Source organism: Camelus bactrianus, chromosome 21, assembly GCF_048773025.1.
Source record: "Camelus bactrianus isolate YW-2024 breed Bactrian camel chromosome 21, ASM4877302v1, whole genome shotgun sequence".
NCBI classification, from domain to species: domain Eukaryota; kingdom Metazoa; phylum Chordata; class Mammalia; order Artiodactyla; family Camelidae; genus Camelus; species Camelus bactrianus.
Window position 1 is genome coordinate 25,376,516 of NC_133559.1, and position 15,683 is coordinate 25,392,198.

The 15,683-nt window shown below is 33.8% G+C and overlaps 1 protein-coding gene across 1 annotated transcript in view; it reads left to right on the forward strand.

The window, feature by feature from the left end:
• The window catches only part of AXDND1 (axonemal dynein light chain domain containing 1), a 77,776-nt gene that overhangs the window by 24,964 nt on the left and 37,129 nt on the right, over window positions 1-15,683 (forward strand). The window contains exons 11-17 of the mRNA XM_045516617.2: window positions 4,404-4,524; window positions 6,511-6,612; window positions 7,474-7,637; window positions 9,912-9,987; window positions 11,872-12,106; window positions 13,095-13,296; window positions 14,055-14,148. Of these exons, the coding sequence (XP_045372573.1) occupies window positions 4,404-4,524; window positions 6,511-6,612; window positions 7,474-7,637; window positions 9,912-9,987; window positions 11,872-12,106; window positions 13,095-13,296; window positions 14,055-14,148 (994 nt within the window). The remainder of the gene's footprint in view (window positions 1-4,403; window positions 4,525-6,510; window positions 6,613-7,473; window positions 7,638-9,911; window positions 9,988-11,871; window positions 12,107-13,094; window positions 13,297-14,054; window positions 14,149-15,683) is intronic.

Sequence of the window (15,683 nt, forward strand, 5' to 3'; positions counted from 1 at the left end):
TAGTTCTTTTTTAGATTTTAGTGAACCTACTGTGGTCCTAATGTTTTTATTCTATTTCAGAGGTTAACACACTTTTTCCATAAAGGGCCAGATGGTGAGATACAGTTTCTGATGCAACTGCCTTTGTGACATGTGCCGTTGTAGTGCAAAAGCAGCCAAGGACAGTACCAGAACATGACTGTGTCCAATAGAACTTTATTAATCGACACTGTCATTTGAACTTATAACATTTCCATGTGTCACAGAATATTATTCTTCTATTGTTTTTTAACCATTAAAAATATAAAAAGTAAACTAAATATGTAAAAAATAAAAAAGGTTAAAATACTTAGCTCACGTACTATACAAAAACAAGTGATGGGCCAGGTTTGACCCCTAGGCTGTGGTTTGCTGACCTCTATTCTATTTCATTTTCTGTTAGAGTTCTGATTACTAGGAAGCTCTTGGGTTATATGTCAAAAGATATATCTGATTGCATTTTAATTTTTTTATTTAGTTGAGAAATAATATTATTATATTATCATAGAAGCAGTACATATGCCTTATAAGAAAATTAGAAAATACAGACAAGCAAAAATAAATTTTAAAAAATCACAGTCTTACCACTTGTAGATTACTACTGTAAAAACCTTAGTGAATATTCTTGTGGAACTTTCTTCTATGCACATGGCATTTTTTAAAACCAAAATTGTATATACAGCGTGGTTTTTTTTAGTCAACAATCTCTACCTACTTCAGCAAATTTTTGCTTCATAAATTACCTAGATCATATTTGAATTTTTCCAGTTATTCCCAAAATAAATTTTACATTGGGTTTTCCAAACCAGTACCCAGTCTAGGACTATACATTGCATTACTTTATGTCCCTTTTAATCAGGCATTGTCTTTCGCTTTTTTTAAGATGTGTTAAAGAGTAACTGTATTTTCTAAATGTCAAGAAAAATACAAATGTATACAAATATAAATTCAAACATATATTCTTTTATTCTGTTTTATTCCTTGCTAGAATGAGAGTGATACCCTGATCGCTTTTTGCCCCCTGAATGTGCTGTTTACTCTAACTGATTCACCCTTCCTGTCTTAGTAAATAACTATTCTATACTTTGTCTTCTATCCTCTTACCTCTGATACCATCTCTCCGTTCTCTTTCTGAGCTGATGACCTTGCCTTCTAAAAAGTAGAAACAAACTGAAGAGAACTCAAGCTCTCACCCCTACATCTCTCACCCACCTGCACCTGTGCTCATGCATTCTAACTGTGGATGAACTGTCTCCTTTCTAAGGCCAGTGTCTCCATTCGTGTATTACTGCATCTGCTCTTACCGGCTCAAGGTATTTTCAGCAAATGTTCCCTCTTCCTCCTGTTTCATTGATTTTTCCCTTTCTCCCTGATTAGTCCCATCAGTATACAAATATGCTGTAATTACTCCTACCTTAAAAACAACAAGAAAAAAAACCCCCAAAAAACAAAACAGAAGAAAACCCCAAACCCAAAAACCAAACATAAAACTCCCAAGTCCCTTAGGATGGCATATCCCCTTCTAGCTGTGGCCCTATTTCTCTGCTCCCCTCACAACAGACTTCTTCAAAAAGTTGTCACACTGATTATCTTACTTTCTGTCCTCCCGTTTCCACTTGAACCCACTCCAGTCAGGCTTTCACCCCCCCGACTCCCCTGAACGTCACTTGTCAAAGTCACCGGTGACTTTCATACTGCTAAATCCAGTTCTCATTTAACTTGACTCCCTAGCAGTGTTTGCTATAATTGACCAGTTGTTTTTACTTAAAACAGTATCTTTCAGTATATTATACTCTCCTAGTTTTCCGTCTACTTTCCCATCGGCTCCTTCTTACTGATATCCCTTACGGGTTCCTTACATCTCATTTTTTCTAAATGTTGGCTCACTCATTCCTTGGATCTTTCCTCTTTCTGTACTCACTTCCTAAGTGAATACATTCAGTTTCCTGGCTGTTAATGCCATCATCTATGTACTCTCAACTCACAGATTTGTATCGCCAGCTTCAATCTTCTCCCTGAATCCCAGACACATATTCAACAGCCTTAACATTTTTGCTTAGATGCCTAACATTCCGAAACTGAATTTCTGTTCTTGCCCCCAAATTACTCTCCCCGCATGCTTTTCCCATTTCAGTTAATGGCAACTCCATCCTTCCAGTTTTCCAGCCAAAAATCTTGGCATTATCCTTGATCTCCTTCCTTCTCTCACATTTCCCATCTCTCCATCAGCAAATTCTATCAGCTCTCCTTTCATTATATATGCAGAATCTTCACTCCTTTAACTTCTTCCATCTTCATGTCTTGCTTGGCATATTACAATAACCTCTGAGTGGCCTTTTTTCTTCTACCTTTACACTACACTGGTGTGTTCTCCACGCACCAGCCAGTGTGATCTCATAGCACTTAAATAATATCATTTCTCTGTTCAGAATTCTTCAGTACCTCCCCATCTTACAGTAAAAGGTCATTTTAAAAATTCTTTTATTTTGGAGAGGGAGGGAATGAGGTTTATTTATTTAGTAGAAGGCCATTTTAAAAAATGGTTTGCGAGACTCGTCCTACCAGAATTTGTCTGACTTCTCCTGGTTTATTCTAGATCTGCTTGCCTTTGTGCTGCTCCTTGAACACACCAGGAAGACTCCAAGTTCAGGACCTGGAGGAGGATAGCTTCCTCTCTCCTTCCTTCAGACCTTTGCTCAAAAGTCTTCTCAGTAAAGTTGTTCTTGATCCCCTTATTGACAGTTGTAATCCACTTCACACTCAGTCTCTTTCTCTGCCTTATCTTTATCCATATATTGTTTTATGTAGCTCTTCTGGATAAACTTCTTAAGGGCAAAGGTTTTTTGTTTTGTTTAGTTTTGAACACTCCCGGCCATAAAGTAGGCACTAAACAGATATTTGTTGAATGAATTAAAAAAAAAGAGAACTAGAACTTTTTTTGTGCTAATGTCCATTGTAAGAACAAAACATCTTCTAACACCAGATAGAAGGGGAAGAAAAAAGAGGAAAAAAATCTCGTTATCTTTAAACATTGGTGGTTCTGAAGTGGGATGGTTTTTTTGTGATTAGAAATTGTAGGTGACACTTTTTTTCTGATAATAACATTATTTTGTTGAAAATTTAGAAAGTATGAAAACACATAAATAAGAAAATAAAGAGCATCCATAATTATTTCTCTTAGGGTTAACTGCTGTTAATATTTTAACATATTTTTCTTTTTTCTATGTACTTTTTATAAAAATGATATCAAACTAAATATACACTATCATAATTTGGGTGTTACTATTTTATATTGTACACAAAACATTTTCCTAATTTCCAGAGTATTAAGAACATTAGTTGCAGAGTATTTTCATCATAGAGCTATAGTGTATATTTGGCCAGTCCCTTGTTGTTGGATATTAAGATTGTTTCTGCATTTTTCTCTTTTGCTGTTATAAATAAGGATCATTAATTCCCTTTTTTAAAATTGAGGTCTAACTTTCAGGTAGTAAAGTGTACAATTCTTAAAGTTATAGCTTATTGAATATATATATATTGATCTGTTGTGACACCTAAGGTGATTAGTTTTTTCTCCGTTAGTTTGAACAAATGGAAGCCTCCAAATAGAGGGAGGCTTAAGGAACTGATGCTGGTGGTTTATGGCTTTCACCAAAATTCGGGGAATTTTATGTCACTGGCCTTTAATTCTTTCAGCAAAGTTAATATTCCTTAGGAGGAAGTGCTTCAGAAGGTTTGTGAAAGGCTACTAGTCACTTTACAACTTCTGTGTTTGTATTTAATCTCAGAAGGGCTTTTAATTCTAAGAGAAGCTTTAGTGTAAGTTAGAAGGAAAAGATATGTTCTGGTAAATGTGAAGAAATAAGAGTTAAGAAAAAGATAATTATATTTAAGCTTTTGGTTGATTGATAAAGAGTTTCTTTAAGTCTTATACTAATTATATATAGTTTAAAATATAGTGCTTAACAGTTATTGTGCTTTGTGCCTTGGTACCTTCTTAATAAAGAATCCTAAATTCTATGAGAAAAAAAGCTAAAAACAGCTATATTACTGCTACTTGTATTCTGAATTTTTCATTAGATATAGTGTGGTTATACCATTAGAATACCATGGTGAGAAAATTCCAGTGAATAAAGAAGAATATGATGAAAAGTGAGGGAGCAAGGAACCATATATCAAACTTTTTACTTTAAGACCTTTGTAAGATTTATAAATGAAATGGGGATTTTTTTCTTCTATTTCACTGTATATTAGTGTTATTACTATATCCAGCAATTATACCATAATTCCCTTATGATGAGTTTTAAAGGAACGAGTTGCTTGTTTTAGAACAAAGTTATTTTTTAAAATATAGTTATATAGCTGCTTCTTAATTTTTCTTTCAGAATTGTAGAAGAATATCACGACTTATATACATTACAAAGAGGGAGGATGGAGAGTGATATTAAACAGTTAATGACAGAGAGAGCTATCTGGAGTTCAGCCACATACGAATTGTCCCTAAAGGTTGGTTCATCTGAACTCATAACTTCTTTTTTGGCTAAGTAAATATTCATTTAACAATTTTGAATGATCTAGGCAAAACTTTAAAAATGAAGAGATATATTTAATTGATGAATCGTGTAGCTATTCTATTATGGGCCTTGAAAAGGAAAAGTTACATTTTTTTCTTTTGTTTCTTCTCTATTGGGTACTTGGCTGTTGCCCAATTAAAGGCTCTTTTTTTCACCGGAACCTATGAAGTATGAGCAAGACTTCTTTTTCTGTTGTTTGTGAACATGTTAAAACTTTCAACTTTAATTATACTACTAATAAACTAGGAAGAGTTATTCTTATTTTTTACATAATATAACTGAATTAAGATCACTGGATAACTCACTTTGGTTCTATTAGCTTGATACCCAAGATGACACCTGAATTGAAATATGGCAGCCTGTGGAGCATTATAATGATGCTTTAAGAAAGTAGCAAAATCCTACAATATTCTATTTTTCTAAACTGTTTGCTGGTTGTTTGGCTAATTTCATGTTTGAGACTTAATATAGTAAATTATGCATCCTCAACAGATTCAAGTTTTTGTCCCATTTTCCTCTGCCATGGTCAGACCTCATCTTGGACACAAATGTTCTATCCTGATGCACAATTTTAAAAGGGACATTGACATGTCCAGAAAAAACAATCATGACAATAAATGTAATATAAGAAACAAACCTGGAAAACAGACTCACAGTTGCAGAGGACAAATGAGTGGTTAATCACGGGAGTGGGAAAGGGGCTGTGGGGGCAAGGTAGAGGTAGGGGATTAAAAACTACAAACTATTGTGTATAAAACAAATAAGCTACAAAGATATATTGTACAGCACAGAGAATATAGCCAATATTTTATAATAACTATAAATGTAACATAACCTTTAAAAATTACGAATTACTGTGTCATACACCTAAAACTTATATAGTATTATGTATCAACTATACCTCAGTTTAAAAAAAAAAAAAGAAAAATCTGGGAGCTAACATGTTCAGTAGAAGGAAAAAAGAAGCAAATGAGTTCTCTCACTCTAGAAGTAAACAGTAGAGAACTAACTGACCACTGTAAGAGATTTCTGTAGAAGAGTAGCTTGAATTGATGGGGCTTTGTGTTAGATCATCCCTAACAGGAAATGACAGCTAGGATGTCAGCCCCCTGAAAACAAGGACTTTGTCTCTTTTGTTTATAGCTATATGTACAGTGTCTTGAACTGTCATTCATTGAATGACTATATAATTGTTTCAGTGTATCAGTGATTCTCAAACTATGGTCCCTGGACCCCCTTGGAGGTCCATAAGACCCTTTATGAGGTCAAAACTAGTTTCATTGTAATACTAAGCTGTTATCTGCCTTTTTCACTCCATTCTTGTATGAGTGTACAGTGGATTTTTCTTGAAGCTACATGGTATGGGATATGGCAACAGATTGAATTCAGAAGCAAATAAGAGAATCTAGCTCATTCTGTTAAAGCAAACACTAAAGAGATTTGTAAAAATGTGAAACAATGTGCTCTTTTCACTGTTTTTTTAGTTTTAGAAAATAGCTTTTTTGTAAGAACTATGTTAACATATAGAGTTTATTAATGTTTAAGTGAATTAACAAATGTATATATTTTAAATAATTTCAGTTTTAATTTCCAGTGCAATAAATAACAATAGATATAATCCACATAAACAAAAGCTCTTTGGAGTCCTCAATAATTTTGAAGCGTCTAAAGGGCTTTTGAGATCAAATTGTTTGAGAACCTCTGCTGTATGCTATATTCAGTTTGGTTCCAGTTTAGTAGTTTTAGAAAATTGAATTTGTAATTCAAATTAGTTCATGATTTAAATAAGAAATTGTGATTGAAGTAATGATTCAATGTAAAATTGTTATGTGAAATTGGTTTGGGTTTAATTAATTACAGTGTACAAAAATATTTGTTAATATTTTAGGTTCCTAATTTTAATACTTTTTAAAAATAGGTAATTGAAAGAAATAAAATCTTATTGGCTAAAAGACTTTACCTCAGTGAAAAAGGCTGGAATAAATATACTAAGCATTTCATCATACTGCTGTCAACTAAGGTAAAGCTCAGTTCATTTAAGTCGTGGGAGGAGAGACTCCAGCTGTTGAGGCTTGAGACTCTAAGAAGCCTTTGTAAATTTATAGATTAAATTTTAAATACAGTTTTATATTTATGCTTTATTATGGGCAGAATGAAAAATCTAAGGAAAGGTGAATAAAGACTCTTACCTCTTTATATTTGTCTTCTATCCTAATTAAAGTAATTTAAGCAATTTATCTAATGCAGCAAATGTTATTTATAGACTTCTAGTGCTTCAACTAAAAAAAATGTAAGTGTGTTCATTGAAATAGTTGCATTATCGATGCGTTCTGTGCAATTTTATGGGAAAATTTAGTGAGCACACTAGGTTGAAAAGGAGGGAAGTATCATTTAATGTGTTTCTAGAGCCAAACCATTTACACAGGTCATTTAATTTAATTCTTATAACAATCCTATGAGATATATATTAGCATCTTTATTTTATAGATAAGAAACATTAATCTCAAGTAACATCCCTCAAAGTTACACATAGCCAGTCAATGGCTAAAATTTACATTTGGTTCTGTTTGGCTTTGAAATTTCTGTTCTTTCCAGTGTACTGCATTGCCTGCCATGCATGTCCTAGGGGGAAATTGGGCTCATGTTGTACAGGAAAAAAATCTTGTTCCTAATACTTTTTGTACAATGGAAAATTCACCACCAAAGGGACTATGTAATTGTGTCATTGATATTTTAAAATAGGAGTATCTTTTCAATTTTTGAATTCATTTTTTATGGATGTCTCTAGTATTACAATATTAATAATGGCATAGTATATGCTAATAAGTATTTGTTACATGACTAAATGAGTAAGTGGCTTAATTCCATGCATTTTATCTAGGACACTGAAGATCTTGCACTGTTACAGAAGTTGACGCAGAAATGGAGAAACTTAGTGAATAAACTTAAACAGGAAGTGGAACAAAGTGAAGAGTCCACAAGGGAGAAATTACAAAATGTTAAGAAGGGCCTTGTCAAATGGCAGCAGTTCTTCAGAAATAATAGGTAGGTCTCCAGGAATCTTGTTTTTCTGATTATACTATGTGATTTTGATAACCCCGTCCAATTCTTCCTCTCTCTTTTTCTCTTTCTTTTACCTTATAATTACTCTAATAGTGATCTTGATGTGGTAACCAGCTGCCCTAACAAGAGCACAGTCCTGCTAAGAGCTTAAATCATCTTGTGTTTTCTAATGCTAATCATCTCTGATCACCTTTTTTTCTTTTTTTAATTGAATGAAAGATTCTTTAAATTCCATAGTGCTTTACAATTTTCAGAAGTTTCACACACATGATTTTATATAATCCCATAATAACCCCTTTTTTCCCCACCCCTGTATTACCTCTCTCCCCTCTGGTAACCACTAATTTGTTCTCTGTATGTGTGAATCTGCTTCTTTTTTGTTTTATTCACTAGTTTGTTGTATTTTTTAGATTCCACATATAAGTGATACCATACAGTATTTGTCTTTCTCTGTCTTATTTCACTTAGCATAATGCCCTCCAGGTCCATCCATGTTGCTGCAAATGGCAAAATTTCTTTCTTTTTTATGGCTGAATAGTATTCCATGCTACATCTTCTTTATTCATTAATCTGTTGGTGGACACTTGGGTTGCTTCCATATCTTGGCAATTGTAAATAATGCTAGTATGAACATTGGGATGCATATGTCTTTTTGAATTAGTGTTTTTTGGGGTCTTTTGGATATGTATACCCAGGAGTGGAATTGCTGAATCATATGGTAGTTCTATTTTTAGTCTTTTGAAAAACCACCATACTCTTCCACAGTGGCTGCAACAATTTACATTCCCACCAACAGTCTAAGAGGGTTCCCTTTTTTCCACACTCTTTCTGGCATTTATTATTTGTGTTTGTTTTGATGATAGCCATTCTGATCAGTGTGAGGTGACATCTTATCGTGGTTTTGATTTACATTTCCCTAATGATTAACAATGTTGAGCACCTTTTCATGTACCTGTTGGCCATCTGCACTTCCTCTCTGGATAAAAGTCTGTTCAGTTCTTCTGCCCATTTTTAATTGGGTTGCTTGTTTTTTTGTTGTTGAGTTGTATGAACTGTTAATATATTTTGGATATTAACCTATCATCAGTCACATTTATTTTCTCCCATTCAGAAGGTTGTTTCTTCATCTCGTTGATGGTTTCATTTGCTGTGCAAAAGCTTTTAGGTTTAATTAGGTTCCATTTCTTTATTTTTGCTTTTGTTTCTTCATCTTGATATCTCTACTGAACTGCTGCTGCCTCCATTTAAGTCCAACACTTTTTCTTTTCTTTTGTCTCTTTAAAATCAAGTCAACTTACATCATTAATATTGGTCAACTTGAATATATAAATCCATCTGCAAATTCTGTAGCATAGTGCCTGTGCAGAGAAATGGAATCAATGGCCGGCAGTTTTAAGGAGGTTGATTTTGACTGGATATCGTACTTTGTAACAATTAGAGGAATCTGACAATGGAAGAAGCTGCCTGTAAAGTAAAGTGGACTAAATCACAGCCAAGGTTACTGGGAATCTGTACTTTGAATGCAGGCTGGACTTAATAATTTCTAAAGTTTTTTTGTTTGTTTGTTTTTCTTTTTTTTAAGATGCTCTATCTGTTGAGGAAACACATTTAGGTACCATTTACATTTCAAATTGAGAACAATGGTTTCAGTTTTTCATATCCTCTAAGAGGTTTACCAGTTAGGAGATTTGGAAGTTCTGGAAGCTGAAGCTGGTACACATCCAAGCAGTTGCCGCCGCCATCGCCCACTTGTACTGTGTGTTGACTCTTCGTGGGGAGGGAAAGATGCGTGGCAGTGGTCCTCTTCTCCCTTTCTCCTCAGGAACGTCTTTATCAAGAGCTTTCTCCTTGTGGTGCTTCAAGAGACATTAAAGGAAACTTTCTTACTAGGAGTTGGGGCTGCTGACCCAGGTGTTGAGCCTTGAGTGTTCATTAAGCTTCCTTTCTATTTATACATTGTTTTGGCAGCTGTGTTGAGCAGAAATTATCCTTATGATCTAATTTTGGATGCCGAGGACCCAGAGACCACCCTCTTAATACTGCTGTGACCTCTGACCCTCTGACTTGCTTACTTTGATTAGGGTCTGAATTTATTTTTAATTTGTAAATTTAGGGATGAATGCCTATGAGGGAGAGGCTGAACCTGGAGGGCATTCTTGAAAATCATTCAGGAGAAACAGACTATTAATTGTTATATATGTGTGGATTCATGATCTTGTTCTGAGACCCTGCTCTTGCTCTTTTTCCTTCTTTCAGTGGAAAAGATATTTTATCTCCTGACAAAGAAAATATATTCAAATCAGTTGTTCCAGACTTCAAGGAGTGGCAGAAGGTAAGACCTCCTAATAAACAGCTTGGTAATCAAAATGCTGTTTGTAAACTTGCCACTCCTCACCTACAACAGAGTCACATTTCATCCTTTAAAAATGCCTTTATGAAAGACAAGGAAAACATCAAGGCTACAGTGGCTTTAAAAAATACACCTAACTATTCTGTTTTTAGTTCTAGTTTAGATTTTTTGGGTCAAATAAGGTTAGGCTGCCAGAGAAAAATTAGGAAAAGATACTTGGGTGGCAGTCAGGATAGGTCTGGTTCTCTCATCTAATTGTCAGACATAAGTAATATCTGTGCCTCCCATGTGCCTGGCTTTTGTCTGAAGGACAAATTGGGCTTTAAAGATTAATAACATATTTCTTGCAAATTGTGGTAAAATATACATCACATAAAATTTACCACTTCAATCATTTTAAGTATACAGTTCAGTGGCACTAAGTACATTCATACTGTTGTGCAACCATCACCACCAACCATGTCCATAGCTTTTTCATCTTCCAGAACTGAGAGTCTATGCATTAAACAGTAACTCTCCATTTCCTCCTCCCTCCACTCCCCGAGCACCTGGCCACCACCATTCTACTTTCTGTCTTTATAAATTTGACTATTCTGGGCACCTCATATAAATGGAATCATATAGAATTAATCCTTTGTGACTGACATTCCCATCAACATAATGTCTATAAGTTTCATCCTTATTGCAGCATTATGTCAGGATTTCCTTCCTTTTTAAGGCCAAATAATATTCCATTGTATGTATATATTCCATTTTGTTTATTAATAATATCTTTTTTAAAGGGTTCAAGCTTTGAAAATAGGTTTCATTAATCACATTGCTATCACGTTATAGTAGTTTGACAAAGGGGAAAATGTAATATATTGAAATCTTCCAACATCAAACTCATAACCTAATGAAATCTCATCCAGACCCAAGGAAACCATTTTCTTTTCTTTTGAAATGACTTAAGCAGAATATTCTCAGAATTGAAGATCTTTGTTGTCCTAGTGACTTTTTTTTTTTTACTGTTTATCTGGAAATTTTGATATTGCATAGATAAAATTGAAAAAAATCATGCTTCTTTTTTTTTGGTAGGAATTATAATAATTCTCATTGATTAAGCACTTACTCTGTCAGGCTGAAGGTGCTTTCCACACATTATCTTGCTTACTCTTCATGGCATCCACATGATGCGGGTTTTATAATTCCCGTCCCACAGATGCAGAAATTGAAGGTTAGAAATGTTAAGTAACTTGCCTTAGTTATCTGTAAATGGTAAGTAGCTGACTCAGAATTTGAGACCATGTCTCTCTAACTCTAAAATTCTTACTTTTAATTGCTCTGCTGCATTGCTTCTCCACACTGATTACTGATCAGTATGGGTGATTTGTTTGCATTATCTGAGTCACAAATAATGGCAAGCTGTATTTAAATTGCGCTTTATTTTTTCCACAAATATTTATTGATATGTCATGTATGGCACTTGGACCTGGGGTTAAACAGACAAAAACCTGTACATTCTAGGAACTCTCCCAGTTTAGTGGAGATTATGTAAACAGAAATATTATATCCTCACCAAAGCAAATAGTAATTAAACGTGCTCAGCTTTCTGAGACCTAATTGCCTGCCACTAATTTTTTTACCTATATAGGATTTAATATAATTATTTTCATCCTGGTAAACTATGGGTTATCTTCTAGTGTATCAAAATTACTTTAAATTTACTTTAATTTTGAAAATAAATGTATGTCATATGAAGAAATGGTATGACAAATAATAATAGGATATGTAATTCCAAAATAATTGGAAGTCACTTAGGTTGACTTTGATGAAACCATTAGTGACTAATGTGCTAATCTCCTCATCCCTCCTTTCACCCTCTAGATGTTGAATGAAGACAAAGACAAGTTTTCTGGGGATCTTTTAGTGTCAAAATACGATTCTCTCAAGATTATTAAATGTTTACAGGAAAACTGGGCAGATATTGGGCTAGCGATATTTAGTCGCCATAAAAGTGTGGAGGGAAAGATACCACCTGAGCAGAAGCACATGGAAGAAATTGTGAAAAGCATAGGAAGACTCTACAAAGAATTTGAAATAAGAATAAATGGGGATAATGGTAAGAAAAAAACCATGATAATGATAATTAGATTGCTTGACATTATAAAGTATTTTAATAGTAATTGTTATTTTCAGTACAATTAATATTTAAAATCAAAGTAATACATATAGTTTTAAAAATCAAGCAAAATAAAGCATTGAGCATCACTTTATTGAGATATAATTCATGTATGATACAATGCACCTAGTTAGTATACAATTTGATAATTTTTAGTATATTCACAGACATGTGCAACCAGGTTGTAAATGGTTTAAAATAAATGAAGTCAAAATCATGAATGAGAGTGAAATTAATAAATCATTTTGAATACTCCTAGAAGATCAAAGTTTTCTAATAAAGACAATGAAAATATTTTCATCAAGGACAACAAAACATTTGCTTTTAAATTATTTCTCTTTATATATCTCTGAGATGGGAGCATTTTCATGTCATTTGCAAATGAGATGAGACAAAGGTGTAGAGAGGGTATTTTGCCATGATCTCACAGTGAATCAGTCAAAGATTAGATCCAGACTTGATCCTTGTTCAGACCAAAACTATAAACTTCATGTAAACCTGAACAATGACCTAAAAAATGACTCAAGAACTATATTTTGGTTTCTGTTATTAACTATCCTGTGGTCATGAAGAAGCTGTTTTTTTCATCACTGTCTTCTTAACAGGCTGACCCTGTGAGTTAATGTCTTTTACTGAAAACTGGAGTTCATAGTTTCTGGGTTTAGTACATTTCAGTCTCAGCTGAGAAGAGAAGACCCTTAGAGTAAAAACTCATCAGAGAAATTGTCTATTAGTCAGAAAAGCACTGATTACCTAGTGTTTGTTTAGGAAATACTCTTTGCAAGATTCTCTGCTAAGCAAGCTGTAGGATAATAAGAAAATGAAAAAAAGATACGCTTCTGCCCATTAGTATTTCATAATTTATTGTTGAAATAAATTATAGACTTACAAATTCTTCTGAAAGTTAATGCTTTTCTCACTTTTCTAGGTATCTCTAAAATTCTTCCAAGTTTGATTACTTCTCTTGAATTCTGCTCTTTCAAGTTGGAAAGCCTCCTGGAGTTTCCTGAAATGCTTCTTGAAGAATGGGAGGGACTTAATGAAAAAATGAATGAAATGAAATCTCAGTTGGATGCATTGTTAAGCATTATTGGTACTGTTCCACAGAACATAGATATGGATTCCGGCTCGTAAGTTCCCATAGCCCTGTGCTGGGTAGAAGAAGGGAATCCCAGCTTCTCAGCTGCATTTTCTGAGTCCCTAGCCTCAGCAATGTATATTTGGGGTCAGATGAGAAATCTTGACATCTTGTTTTTCCCAGGAAGAAAGCCATCTGACTGGGAGCTGGAGGGTGAGGGAGTCCTGTGTTCTTAACCACAGCAGTCCAGAGTGGGAGTAGTTTTGATTCAGATACCATAGACTCTTGCCTTTCTTAGTGAATCTTCATAAATTGTCTTGAGTAGATGTGTCTTCAGTTGCTGTTTGTCCTTAGAACCATTTCCAGAGGCTTTCATTTTTTTTTTCTTTAGTAGTTTTTCCCTAGCTCCAGTGGGAAATGGGTCAACTCTTACCCTGACACTGTCATGTTGTTCTCTTGAGAGAATTCTAAAATTCATTCTCAGTTTGTGGCCTCGCTGGTCTAGAACTGAATGTAAAGGATGTGAGTGTGAGTTTTTACAGTAGAGAACTAACACTGAAAGTAAGATCTACTTTGTCCAAAGTGCATTACACCTCTGGGGTACCTACCAGGGGTTAGGAAGGCTGTCAGTGAGTAAGCCATTGCACCAGGTAATGCAAGGCTTTGATTCACTTTTCTCTGAGTTCTCAAACATTGTCAACACCGAAGTTTACTAGACCCAGCCAAATAAGACCCTTTCTTTTATCTGATAATTACGTCTATACTCTTAAGTGAGTTACTTATCTTTATTTTACTTGCTTTTTCCTTCAGGGTACTCCAAGCACACATATTTAACATGATTCAACAATGGCTTTTGAAGATAGGCAATGAGATTAACGATGGTAACATGGAACTTCAGTGCCAAGTATGTACTTGTAGGAATTTTTGAGGTTATTTTTCACCTTGGTTAGGAGTTTTCTTCAAGGAAAAATCATGTCAAGCCTATCTAATTGAAGCAGAAGGTTGGGAGGACAAAATAGGAACCTATATAATTACTCAGATGATTTTCAGTGGATTTGTAAATGCAGTATGTTCCTGCCTCAGGAATGAAGTTTCAGAGATGATCACAAGTTTTTGAGTTCTAATTATTATCTTTACTCTTTACTCAGTGTACTGAAATTTTTTTCCCTTAATAGCATTAATCATTTAAAAAATTTATGTTGGTGCCCCTCACTGGCTGAAGGGGTGACAGAAACATGTTTCTAGGAAGAAAGACAAGATGCCACAATACTATTGGTCAATAGTTATTAGAACAAATAGGGAATTGTTCAGCAATTCTGAAGAACTGAACCTGTGGACTTCTTAACCAGCACAACATGAAATCATAATTTCCAAAGGATGTCTTAGTTTATTACATTTATTGCCACCTCCTGGCCTTAATTATAATCTAAATTTACACAGGAATCTCTTATTGTAAGTAGAACTTAATATGCAAATATTTGATCTTACAAAATTGATAAAAATGAATTTAATTAATTTTAATATTACTTAAATTAGGCATTTGAAAGGCAGATATCATCACGTTATTTGGGAATACTACTTATGAAACATTATATCACAATCTGTGAGCATGTTATAAAGATAGAGATACCAAGAGTTGAGAAGCAAATATGGTAAGACTGGAATTATGGATCCAGAAGATTCCCAGGCTTGGGAGAAATTTCTTTGACTTAGAAGACAACCAGAATTAAGAAGACAAAGGGTAGCAGTGTGCCTATCACATAGTGGGACTCAGTAAATATTTGTTGAATGAAATAATGAAGAACATTTCAGCATTGTTAGTGTTTTATCGTGTTGCTACATTAACCCCTTCTTTGGTAAAATATTCAGTTTACCATTGGAGATTATCTCTGGGGAATCATATTTTCAATTTTTTATATTATGGAATTCAGTTTTTATAATGTATTATTTAGAAAGTGCCTTTATATACTTCTTATTTTTATATTTTATATACTTCTTATTTTTATATTTTATATACTTCTCTATTTTAATATGGTAGGTTTATAATATAATTAAACTGTATAGAAAACTTGAAAGATTATAAATTCCTCAAGGAATATATATATATGTGTGTATATATAGTATATATATAGTATATATCCATATTAACTGGCCTAAGTATTTAAAAATGGAAAAGTTTGTCTTCTTTTCACACACCATTAATTTTCCTTTCTGATCTATTTTCTTACTTCCAGCTTTTGTTTTGTTTTTTCCTTCATGCATTTACTCCATCTAATCTGTGCTGCTTGACAGTCTAAAACAGTGATCTTCAAATTTTTTTTTCATGTACCTCTGTTAGCAAAAAATCTTTGAGCAGGTCATTTCTAACTTACTATTTCTAATTTACATACAAGAATTACTCTATTGGCCTGTTTTGTACATTATAAAATATACACAAAT